The 12,664-nt window shown below is 41.5% G+C and overlaps 2 protein-coding genes across 5 annotated transcripts in view; both read left to right on the top strand.

Moving 5' to 3' along the window:
• The window catches only part of spag17 (sperm associated antigen 17), a 67,317-nt gene extending 60,242 nt beyond the window's left edge, over positions 1-7,075 (top strand). Inside the window, exons 37-40 of one of the 2 annotated variants that reach the window (XM_037535611.1) lie at positions 1,939-2,026; positions 4,044-4,109; positions 4,460-4,565; positions 6,522-7,075. In XM_037535611.1, the coding sequence (XP_037391508.1) occupies positions 1,939-2,026; positions 4,044-4,109; positions 4,460-4,565; positions 6,522-6,614 (353 nt within the window). In that variant the 3' untranslated portion in view covers positions 6,615-7,075. The remainder of the gene's footprint in view (positions 1-1,938; positions 2,027-4,043; positions 4,110-4,459; positions 4,566-6,521) is intronic. The other variant, XM_037535612.1, reaches the window with a different exon arrangement.
• Positions 7,076-8,924: 1,849 nt separating this feature from the next.
• Positions 8,925-12,664, top strand: part of dennd2da (DENN/MADD domain containing 2Da) — a 57,795-nt gene continuing 54,055 nt past the window's right edge. For all 3 annotated transcript variants that reach the window (XM_037535863.1, XM_037535864.1, XM_037535862.1), the window contains exon 1: positions 8,925-9,210. The gene's annotated coding sequence lies outside the window, so the exon portion shown is untranslated. The remainder of the gene's footprint in view (positions 9,211-12,664) is intronic.

Here is a 12,664-nt window from a genome sequence, read left to right as displayed (position 1 = left end):
GTTCATTCTGTCCCATACATACAAATGTTAGGCCTGTTTTCTGCTGAGGAGATCTGTCTGTCTCAGCTATACAACTCTAACTTTATTTCAACAATTTTTATATGATTATAACTTTTAGTTTTAAATTTTATATATATATATATATATATATATATATATATATATATATATATACATTTTAGTCATTTTAAAGTAGTAATTTTTGAGGAAATTCTTATTAAAACTCCACATTGCCATGACAACAAAGCAAATAAGATATGATCTCAGACTTTCTCAGAATTTTCTGTAATATGGCCCCAGGTCCCCAGTCCAGAGAGCCTCATACAGCATCAGGAAGAGCCTCTGGCTCTCAGCTGCTGTCTCAGTGGTTATGATAAACTTTTCAGCCAGCAGGGAAACATCAAAGTTATATTTAATCTGCATATCACCAAACGAACTGTGCAGAATAAAACACTTATAAAACACTTCTCCATTAAAGAGGATGATGGCCACCCACTGCACACCATCATCATGGACAGGAGGAGCATGTTTAGTGGAAGGTTGCTATCAGAGCTACTCAATCGACAGATTCAGGAGATCCGTTCTCCCCAGAGGGGGGCCAGCAGAGAAGGAGGGAGAGAGGAGGATTGAATCTCAATCTCATGCGTATCTTGTGTTTCTCTGTTCATCTGCACATATAGACAGTGTGCTGCACATATTGTACTTTCTGCATACCTTATTGTGCATCTTGCACATCTGGACATTAGACACTTTATTTTGGTACAATATCTGCACATATTTATTCATTCAGTGTGGTCATTATATGCTGCTACCTGTACCTCCTTGTACAGTCATTATTGCTCTGCATCTCTCATCTCAGGTTATAGATCTACCTATCATACCTATTCTATTTGTATACCTGCCTGTAGATAGGATCTTTATATTTATTCTTCCTGTAATATTGTCTTTATCCTCATTACTATTACTGTACAGTGTTGTGTGTCTGCTACTGGCTGCTAAATTTCCTTTAGGATCAATAAAGTATCTTTCTATCCATCCTATTTCTGGAAACTTACATTAGGCATTCGTTGAAATGGAGCATTCATTCTGATCATATAATTACATAAAATATAAAAATCTCAACAAAGGTAGCTCTTATTGAGACAATCAAGAAAATATAAAGTCAGAAAAGATCTACTGGTTCAGTTTTATTCCTCCATTATTGAAAGTGTTGTCATGTGATCTTTTACAGTGTGGTATGGAAATCTAAATATCCAGACCCGTAAAACTTCAGACATATTTTGAATGTGACTTTCTTTCAGTTGATTCTGTTTATATTCAGCGCAAAGAGAATAATGACTGATTCCTCTCATCCAGCGAGCTGTCCTTTCCAAACCCTTCCTTCTGGGAGGCGCTATAGATTCACAAAAACTAAGACGACCTGCTTCAAGACCAGCTTTATTCTGCCAGGTCACTAAACTCCTCTGAGGTGTGTAAATACAGTCTGACTGTGAGATTTCCAGCCCTTGTAAGAACAAACAGATGAAGTTGCTGTGCAGTTTTTATGGCTGTCCTATATTATACCTTGTCCTGTGTTGTGTAGTGTTTCCTGTATATGTATTATACTGTATGTTTATGACCACCGACGTTGCGACTGTCAAGTGGCAATCAATCAATCAATCAACCTGCCGATCCTCTCGACTGCAGACGAAGCCATTTTGCTGGTGTTTTTCTTGCACGAACGTGAACGTCAACCTTTGGTACTTGATAATATGTCCTTGTGGTTTCTTGGTTAGATCAACTTGAGCAACCATAGATGATGCAAACCACGGGCATTCAGAGAGCTTGTGACAGCTTCCTGCCTTCACTTCCTGCCCTCCATCTGCAGTTTGCGCCCCAGTCATGTCATTTACAAAAAACCTGTTTCATCATAAAAACATGTTTCTGTCTCTGTCTCAGCAGATCTTGCCTCTCTGTACACTGAGGCTGTGACGGCGGTGTCCCAATGTCCAGTCACTGACCAGCAGGAGGATGAAGCTGTGGAGCGGTAACTCTGTCCACAATCACGGCATTATTTAGTCCTTTAGCCAAATCTTCTTCAGCAGGAGTGGCCTTCTTCAGTGGGAGTGGCCTTGTGGTGATAACGCTATCAGTCTTCAACCCAGTCACTCCAGTGAAATTGCGTTTGTATGATTGACAGCAGAATTAGCCATTTGCGTATCACACACCAGTGACAGGGAGTCGATTCTAAAAGACTTTTTAGACAACTCTTGGCCAGTGACTCTGAGAGTCAAAATGCTAGGAGTCAATGTGCTTTTATCATAACTGGCTCCAGGGATGCTTTGATGGAGATGTTTGTGAAGCAGGAGAGAGTCTGAGTTTGAGCAGTGAGTTTAATTAACAGCTTAATTCAGCATTTAACTTTTTCTCCGATGTCTATATAGAAAGTATGTGATTTTTCTCAGGGTAACAAATGCCCAGATGTGGTTTTACACCCATTTATAGCCCTGTGACATCACCCTAGAACTCACTAGGTCACTAATAGGCGGGCCGCAGTCCGAGTCTGGACCCAGACGCTGTTCTACGCGGACCTGGACCTATAAATAATAAACTGTGTAGAATTATTTGATTTGGATGGAGTGGTCCTGTTTTAATCTTTGTAACATTTCTAGCCTTATGGTGCCACTTTAGCACCTGGGAGACTCACAGACCAATCACATGCGCTGTAAATGTCAGATGTGACGCTACTCAGCCAATCAGATCTGTGCATTATGATGAGCTCTGAGACTCGAGTGAGTGGCGCCACACAGGGGAGGGACGAGGGGAGAAATAGCAGTCAGAGAAGAAAGTGAGTCAGAGGGAAGTTATTCCACATGACGTGATCTAAAAAGAGAAAACTGACAGTAAATGTTGTTGAAATATCACTGAACTGGACTTTATACGATGTTGGTATTCCTACTCGGCTACTTCAGTAAACAGTATATGGTACTGAGTCATAATACAAGTTAGACATTATGATGTTCTGGACCTTCACTTGAGGAAAGTTTCTCTAACGGGACCTTATCGAATTTAAATTAAATACGCCGGCCATAGATGGAAACAAGCTGTTTAACTTTTTTAGGGGGCTCATGAATGATCTGATGAGCTTTGCTCTGATTGGCTGGTTTACAGTGAGGCACCACAGTGGCTCAGACCGCAGCAACACGTGAAAAGAAACAGCAGGAAAATAAACTGACCCTCCGTGTAAATCAGCTAAAAAGTGAATTACACCACAAATTGAATTAAAGCTGTTCTCACCGTGAAGCTCTCAGTTTAAGATGATCAGCTTCATCAGAAACAGATAATCTCCCTCAGCGGGGCTGCTTACAGGCTGCTGTTGGGGTTGTGGTGATAATAAATGTGGAGCTGCATCTCCGTCTCTTCAGGGTCAGACGCTGAGCCAAGCTGCTTGAGGTTGAGCTTTGAGAAACTGTCCGGAGCAAAATGAGCAGAGAAGCTAACAGCTCTGAGTTAAAGCTGTTGGGATCCTGTTAGAGATGCGGGAGCTGAGGTTCCTGTTCGCCAGCTTGTACTACCTTAAATGGTGCTGCAGGAGCTGGCCACCCATTCAGCCTCCAGCAGTTTAGCCCCGCCCACTCACAATGAAGTTATAAGGAGCATTTCAGCCCAGACTGCTTTTTGAATGAGCTGAAATACAGGGCAGCCAATCATAACAGAGCTCATTTACATATATTAGTCTTAAAGGTACAGTAGCAAAAACAGGCTGATGAATTTGAAGGGACAAATAGAGTCAAATAAACATTATTGTTTGAAAATTATGATTGTTTATGGTACATAAACCACATCAACATGAACAAGGGGGTCTCATGTGTAGAATTTTGGCCCTTTAGATTATGTTTATTGTACAAAAATGGTGGATTCCAGTAAAGAAATGAGTAAAAGTTCTGGGGATTTTTGGTTTGTGTGTCAGATTTTCAGTGTCCAATATTAAACAGTATCACTATCAAGCTGACAGAGAAGCAAAACTGTGCAGCTTCCTCTGCTCAGGGTGCACTGTGTTTCAGGGCGGAGGGTCAGAGGCAGGAGCAGAAGCAGGACTCTCTGTGGAGGGACAGGATTGACCACCTCAGGTAACAGCAGCTCTCGTTCACTATTACTGTATTGAGCCACACAGTGAGGTTCAGCCTCCGCTGTTAGCAGAGCTTCACTATTCAAAACAGTGGCTCACCAAAAATTCAGATTTTCCCCGATTTGTCCTGACATCTTAGTGGATTAGTCTGTTTTCCTCTCAGTGTAATAAAGGCAGCTGCGTTTACACGTGACTGCACAGTGACTTACATTTGCAACTCATTTTCATTCTGTTTGAGTCTACATTACATCTGATCAGAGTCTTTAAAAAGAGCTGAAAGCTGTCATGTTGTGTTGTGCTGGTGAGGGGTCAGCTGAGTTCTCTGACTGCTTCAGCTCTGACCTTCTCCAGGTTTGATCTCCAGGAGGAGAGACGATGCCGCCATGCCCTCCGAAACCACACCATCACTCCATACTTCCACCCAGAGCTGCAGGAGATGCCTCACTACATACAACAGGCAAATACCACCACCCCACATCTGTCTGTCTGTCTGCCTGATCTATCTATCTATCTATGTATCTATCTATCTGTCTGTCTGTCTGTCTGTCTGTCTGTCTGCCTTGCTAATTAGCTGAGTCAGATGTGTTTAATGAGTGAGCTGAGGTCTGCAGTATTATGACTCGTGCTCTAAAGGAACTACATATCTACATAATGCATATTGCATTGACTCCCTGTAGTTACTGAATAAAAAGCTTTAGTATATAGCAAACCTGGGATGGTAAGGGGTTAATAAAGGACTGTGTTTATTAAAGTAATAAGCCACTCGAGGCCGCATGTTAACGTGCATTTATCATGGGAAGGTGGTCTTACCGCTAATAACACCCTCCCTGTGGTAAGATCGCAGTGACAATCAGCCTCTAGTGGATTATTCCTTCAATTTAAGGCCTGAGACATACCTCATACCAGCACACAAACGCCACACACAGGGTTTCCCCACAGAGTTGCATTCAAACATGCTGCAATGCATTTCATAATGCAACACAAGAACAAGCTGTGCCATTGTAATGTAAGCCTGCATGTGAGTTTGCTCTGACCTTGAGCGCAGAGGGATCAGAACATGGCATATTTAAAGCTATATGTTTGAGGCTATGGGAGGCAAATCCAGCCAAAAAATTCATTAAAATTAAAACAATAAAATGCAAATCTATTTTTGCCGTTTCATTTTCCAAACATCTGCGCAAACATCCTGCCAAAACTGAAAATGAAATGAAATACCGACATTCGCAATTTCATTTTTCACATGGGCTCGAGCAATCAGTGACAAAACAAAAATAGAAATTAGGAAAAGCTGTTTGTCATTTATCTTTCTTCAGGAAAACGTCATCAGACCAAACGGCCTCAGAGAAAAGGTATCAGACCAAACGCAAGCCTGGTCGAGCAAATACTCGTTCGTATAACTTATTGTGTATCCCGATAAAAATGCTAGTATAACAACACAGTTTCTCTGAGGCCGTTTGGTCTGATGTTCAGTTTCACCAGATCTGAGTCATGACGGTGTTTTTTCTCGAGACTCGAAGTTGTTTAGCTTGAGGAATGATACTGTTCTGACTCTGAGGTCTGAGGATGTCCTAAAATGTACCCAGTATCCCTGCCTAGTGCTAATTAACATCTATTTGTATGTTGCTCAGTTTGGAAAAAAAAATGCAAAGTGGGAAATGAAAAGTAACTCTCCAGCAGGTGGCGCCGATGATCATTTGCATTTGCCTTTTCATTCTTGACACTTAAAGCGTGTCGGTGCTGAAAACTGAATCACAAACTCTCATTTTGCTGCTGATTTTTTCATTTTCAGTTTCTCAGATATGCAGCTGTGTAATGCGACAGAATGATGCAGACGCTCGCAGGTAAAAGGTGAACGAGAGGCTTTACTGGTCAAAACAGGATCCACAATCGTAGTCGGGTCACAGGCAATGGTCAAATCCAGAAAAGACAATATACACAAAAACACAAACATAACCAGGTGAACAGTGCAAAAGGGATCAGGTCAACAAACAGACAAAACAGGTCAGCTCAGGAATAAACGGTCAGTGGATCTGTGGAAAGAAGCAATACCTCACAATGAGACTATCTACAAGCCCGGGCTTTCTTTTTGGTGGTATTTTTGTTTGCGCAGATGTTTGGAAAAAGAAGCTGCAAAAAGAGGTTTGCGTTTACATTTTACTGTTTTAATGTTATTTCCTTTTTTGGCTGGATTTGCCTCCCATATGAGGCTTCTTCGCTTCACTGTCTTCACCTCTATGTGAACCTGCAGTGTTAAAGCTGCACAGTGCTGCAGTCTCAGCTGAAGGTGATCTACTGTGAGATCTACTCTACTGAATCACAGCTGAGACGATATCCAAAATAATGCACCACCTCCAGTGTTCTACTCAGTGAATAACCACCAGAAAGTAAAGCTGGATGTGTTTGTTCTGAACAGCAGCTGGATTTGGCGTCTCTGTCACGAGAACTTCCTCCGTTCCCCAAAAGAAGAACCTCAGAAGCTCAGACCAGCTCAGACTCCTCCAACTGAACCAGCTCAGCATCTCTGAGCTCTACACCCCGGAATCTGTTCTACACCTCCTGTATGTTCTTAAAGGAGATGGTCCTTCTGTAAAGACAGATGCTCCTATATAGAACCATCAACACTCAAAGAAACATCTGCATGATTTAAAGGTTCTCTGCATGGTAGAATGGTTCTTCAGATTGATGGCAAATGTGTTGTTCTTCATAGCACAAAAAAAGGTTCTTCTGCTGTTACGATACAAGCTTGTTAGAATAGTAGAACCATTTTTGGTGCTGTATAGAACCCTTTTCAAAAAGGTTCTATTTAGCACATTTGTCTTTAATCTAAAGAACTATTTTATGACGCAGAAAAAGAGTGTACATCATCCCTTTATGTATTCTCTTCAGTTAAAAGATGAAATTGTAGCTCTTAATAATCTGCCGTGACATGTTCTCACCCGATTAATAAAGATTTTATTGGACATTTTATTCCAGATTGTTTTTATTGAGCTTTTTGGTAAAGAAAAAGATTAATCAGATATGAAATAATAAATAAATAAATATGTATAAAATCTTGTGTATCAGAATGGATCTTTTATCTATTAATTTCTAATCAGATGGAACCACAATTTGAAAGGCAGTGTAGATACATAATCTTCTGTATCATTGCTGTTTCATGATCCTCATAAGTTTCATATCTAAATGCTCCGTTATCTTCATCACAACTTTCCAATCCCGCTGCAGCAGCTTCAGCAGCTGTAAACTCTCTGACGCCGTTTCACATGAGTCTTCGATGTGGACTGAATGAAGAATGAAGGGTGTTTGGCATGACGGTCAGTCCTTAGTGATCTCTTGTGTGTCTGTAGACACATGAATCCAGCAGCTCCACACGGTGAGAGGCAGATCACGTGCATCTCAGCCCCTCTTCATAGGCTTATAACTCCGGATGTGAGTCTCGTATGATCTTGTGATCAGATGGGACAGAAAGTGCAGCTCTACAGATTCAGGAAGGGTTTGAACTGGATTTCTGAGCGGGATCATCACAAAGAGACACACACAGATATAGAAACAGAGAATCTGACTAGGCCTGGTATAGAACTCTGTTATGACTGTGTTATAATGCATTGCAGCATAAATGTGTACAAAATTCTTACAAACAGCTATTGTGGTGCATTATGGAGTCTGAGTTAGCCTTACGCTCGTCCTTTATAGAGTGTTATGCTTGCAGTTCTAACTATTATCCATGTTAATGGCTGCTATTGTGAGGTGTTGTATTTGCAATATTACACCTTATGAACACATTTATAATGCATTATAAATACAGGATTCATAGGAAATGTTACCAAAGTATTGATAAGTTGTAATAGAGCTGAAGTGCGGTACTTCTGAATATAGCATAGTAGAATTTCCATTATAGAGTGATAAATCATTCCAAACAAATGATGATGGAAGTGCCCCGATCTATCTATCTATCTATCTATCTATCTATCTATCTATCTATCTATCTATCTGTCTGTCTGTCTGTCTGTCTGTCTGTCTGTCTGTCTGTCTGTCAATCTGTCTACTTATCTGTCTATCTATTTATCTGTCTGTCTATCTATCTATCTATCTATCTATCTATCTATCTATCTATCTATCTATCTATCTGTCTGTCTGTCTGTCTGTCTGTCTGTCTGTCTATCCATCTATTTATGTATCTGTCTATCTATTTATCTGTCTGTCTATCTATCTATCTGTCCGTCTATCTGTTTGTCTGTATATATATATATATCTAAGTGTCTGTCTGTCTGTCTATCTATCTATCTGTTTGTCTGTCTGTTTGTCTATCTGTCTGGTTGTTTGTCTATCTATATATCTATCTGCTTGTCTGTCTGTCTATCTGTCTGTCTATCTATCTGTCTGTCTATCTATCTATCTGTTTGTCTGTCTATCTATCTATCTGAACTGCTGTAGGCTGAATGGGTGGAGTTAAACTGCTGTAGGCTGAATGGGTGGGGCTAAACTGCTGTAGGCTGAGTGGGCGGGGCTTATGTTTTTTAGGATGAATAGATAAAAATGTAAACGTGTTAACATTTTAAAGTGCAGTTCAGTGTTCATATGTGCTGCAGGGACTGAACGGCAGATTTCTTTACAGTAAACATTGAACTCCTTAGTGCAGAATGTGAATGCTGTGATATGACCCCTGTGCAGATGGGGTGTAGCTGGGTGTGGTGTGTGTGCGGTACCTGTAGTGGTAAACATCACCCAGAAGAGGAAATCCCCACACGATGACTGTGTTTCAAAGTCCGCTTCAGTTCTCCTGCAGTCTGACAACTTCCTCAAAGCAAAAGCAGAAGCAGTGAAGCGGGCCCTGGTGTACACACACACTCAGTGAACAGTGACAGAGAAACTTTAACCAGCACACTGAGACACTGTCACTACAGAAAAGCGGGAGAGACAGAAACGGAGAGAGAGAGAGCAGAGAGAGAGAGAGTGAGTGAGACGGAGAGAGTGAGAGTGAGAGAGGGCGATGGCACTTTGGTGTGTTAGTGCCGGAGTGACGGCGTGGTGAACACTCCTGCCAGAGTGGACTAACCCGACTGGATCTACAGACTGAAGGACAACGTAAAGGACTTCGCACTGAGGTGAGTCACCCAGCACTCTGCTCTCTTACTGTGTGCAAACTGAAATGTGTTTAACTCAGGATTATTATTCACTAATTAATATTCATACTTACTGTTCAGTAACTACTATAAATTATTCAGCATCTACTATGAATTATTCAGAAGCTATTATGAATTATTCCGTATCTACTATGAATTATCTACTTTGAATTATTCAGCATCTACTATGAATTATTCAGAATCTATTATGAATTATTCAGTATCTACTATGAATTATTCAGTATCTACTATTAATTATCTACTATGAATTATTCAGTATCTACTATGAAATATTCAGTATCTACTATGAATTATTCAGCATCTACTATGAATTATTCAGTATCTGCTATTAAACTGTGTTCTGCAGTTACTTTTTTGCAGATGTTTGGGCACCCCTGGTTTACCTGATGGTGAAACGCTAAATAATTAACCCAAACAGACGTTAGCAAGTTTTAATAGACAGTTAATAGTACTGTACTTACACTATCATACTGATTAGTTAAATTAAGCATATGAATAGAAACTGTGCTGGGTAATTTTTGCATTTGACTGTATGAAAGTGAGGAATTGAGAGACTCACTTAAAGACCCAGATTAAGGGGTTAAAGTCATTGCCTTGGTAACAGTCCTTTAAATTCAACTTTAGATTCCTTTAGAAAAATAACAGCAGATAAATGACAGGGGTTTCTGAACCTTTTCAAAGGTGCATGACGTCAGGCCGAGCGTGATGACCAGAATAACTCAGCCTTCCTCTCCTGCACTATAACTTGCTCCTATAATCCCATATGGATAAAAATATATGGACATGTATTTCTGTACATTTGAAATACATTTAACATGCATTTTAACAGCAGTCGATGCTGAAATACATTCCAAACACTAAAATATACTTCAGAAGAAATGACCATAGTAACCAAATATACTATCTGTTTTTAAATGTATGTGGAAATATTACACAGACAGAAATAACTGTGTGTGAATATGTTGGTTAATGTAAAGTACACTCATTCTCCACTTTATCAGCTCCACTTACTGTATAGCTGCTCTCTGTAGTTCTACAGTTACAGACTGTAGTCCATCTGTTTCTCTGATACTCTGTTACCCTGTTCTTCAGTGGTCAGGACCCCCATGGACCCTCACAGAGCAGGTACTGTTTGGGTGGTGGGTCATTCTCAGCACTGCAGTAACACTGACGTGGTGGTGGTGTGTTAGTGTGTGCTGTGCTGGTCTGAGTGGATCAGACACAGCAGTGCTGCTGGAGTTTTTAAACCCTGTGTCCACTCACTGTCCACTCTATTAGACACTCCTACCCTGTCGGTCCACCTTGTAGATGTAAAGTCAGAGACGACAGCTCATCTGCTGCTGCACAGTTTGTGTTGGTCATCCTCTAGTCCTTCATCAGTGGTCACAGGACGCTGCCCACAGGACGCTGCACATTTTTGGTTGGTGGACTATTCTTAAGATTAAGATTAAGTGACCCTTATTAATCTCACAATGGAGAAATTTCACCTCCGCATTTAACCCATCCGTGAAGTGAAACACCACATACACACTAGTGAGCACACACACACTAGGGGGCAGTGAGCACACTTGCCCGGAGCGGTGGGCAGCCCAATCCGCAGCACCCGGGGAGCAGTTGGGGGTTAGGTGTCTTGCTCAAGGACACCTCAGTCATGTCCTGGGGATCTGGGGATTGAACCGGCGACCTTCCGGTCACAAGGCTGGATCCCTAACCTCCAACCCACAACTGCCCCATTCACAGTCCAGCAGTGACACTGAGGTTTTTAAAAACTCCGGCAGCACTGCTGTGTCTGATCCACTCAGACCAGCATCCAGCCCCCCAAACCAGCTCCCCCGCCAACACACACACATCCAGAAGGATAAGTGGCTTAGATAGAGTGTGTACATGTATTTTGTACCTGGTGTTAATTAAGGGCTCCTGAGTGGTGTATTCATCTAAGCGTTGGGTCTGTTATCAGAAGGTCACAAGTTCAATCACCGGTGATTCTGCAGCCATCGGTGACCGGGAGTCCAAGTGGGCACAATCGTCCTCACTCTCTCTGGGTGGGCAGGATAGCTCCCCATCTCCCCATCACTCAGTGCGATGCTAGTCAGTGCAGGTGCTGTTAGCTGGTGTAACAGATCTGCTGGTCAGCGTCTCCTCCAAGCTCGTTCAGCTGTACAGAGACGCTGCGTTAGTAGCAGTTTGTAAAGATGTTCTGGAGCTTCTCAGAACTCAGAGAAAGACTGTTTACCTTCACCCTCCTACAGCTGGGCAGTGGTGGACAGTAACTGAGTAAATGTAATGAGTTTCTGTACTTTAGTATTTAGTATCTGTACTGAAGTTTCTCCATTCTGGACTTTTTCCTCCTACATCCTACATTTCCTCCTACATTCTAAGAAATCTGTCGTTCCTTTTGGTTTCTCTGTGTATAAAAACATAACATGTCAAAACGAAAGAAGCGCAAAGCCAGAGCACCAATCAGGGCCCAGCGGTCACTTTGTTTAGAGCTGGTTTTGACCTGTTGGTCATACCGACCCAGTGCAGCACGCGGTTCAACGTCAGTGCAGCAGCGTAAAACTTTGGGAGAGTCTGTTCAACATAAATGATGAACTAACCCAACTTTGTGTAAATAGAGCACAATATAGAAATATGTCCACATATGCAGTCGAGACTGACGCAGCTTTTTTCTGAATTTCTACAAACACCATTTCATTTTATAGTAAATGAGTTTGGGCTGGTTTATGTTTATGAACAGACGCCTACAGATCAACATAGTAAAGGAGCTCATTGTTTCTTACAAATCTTCTTACAAAAATGGTAAAATGCTAAAAACAGGACATCAGAGCCAGAATGACTCTTTTAGTACTTTTACTTTATACTTAAGTACATTTGAAGGTAAATACTTTAGTACTTTTACTCAAGTGGAGGTCTAAAGGGAGGAACTTCTACTTTAACTGGAGGAATATTTTACCTTGGATGTCTCTACTTTAACTCATGTACATGGTTTGGGTACTTCGTCCACCACTGGACCTAGAGGTGTGGTGTGACAGGGGGAGACAGAACTAGTGGATGGAGCTGGATATGAATAAATTGGCAAAAAAAAAAAAAAAAAAAAAAAAAGGAAAACCACACAAATGTGAACAGTGGGGGCTCCAAGCAGCAGCTTAGGCCGAGCTTTCAAGCGAGCATTCTGATTGGCTCATATTGTCAGTAGTCGACACTGATTCCTGCTCCTCTCGTATCCTCGAGCCCTCTCTGTTCTTCGGGAAGAGGAGAGGAGCAGTAGGAAGTGAAGCGAAGGACAAAAGTTTCTGGACACAGCCCTAGTTTTTGAAAAAATCCAGCCAAAAGAATCCCTTCCTTCACTTTCAGCCCTGCTTCCAAATCCGCCCCCAAACACATGAGCACACACCTACAGCTCAGCTTCCACTAG

Source organism: Pygocentrus nattereri, chromosome 28 (assembly GCF_015220715.1).
Source record: "Pygocentrus nattereri isolate fPygNat1 chromosome 28, fPygNat1.pri, whole genome shotgun sequence".
NCBI lineage: Eukaryota > Metazoa > Chordata > Actinopteri > Characiformes > Serrasalmidae > Pygocentrus > Pygocentrus nattereri.
Note: the sequence above shows the minus strand (reverse complement) of the source record. Positions and strands in the feature narration are given on the sequence as shown.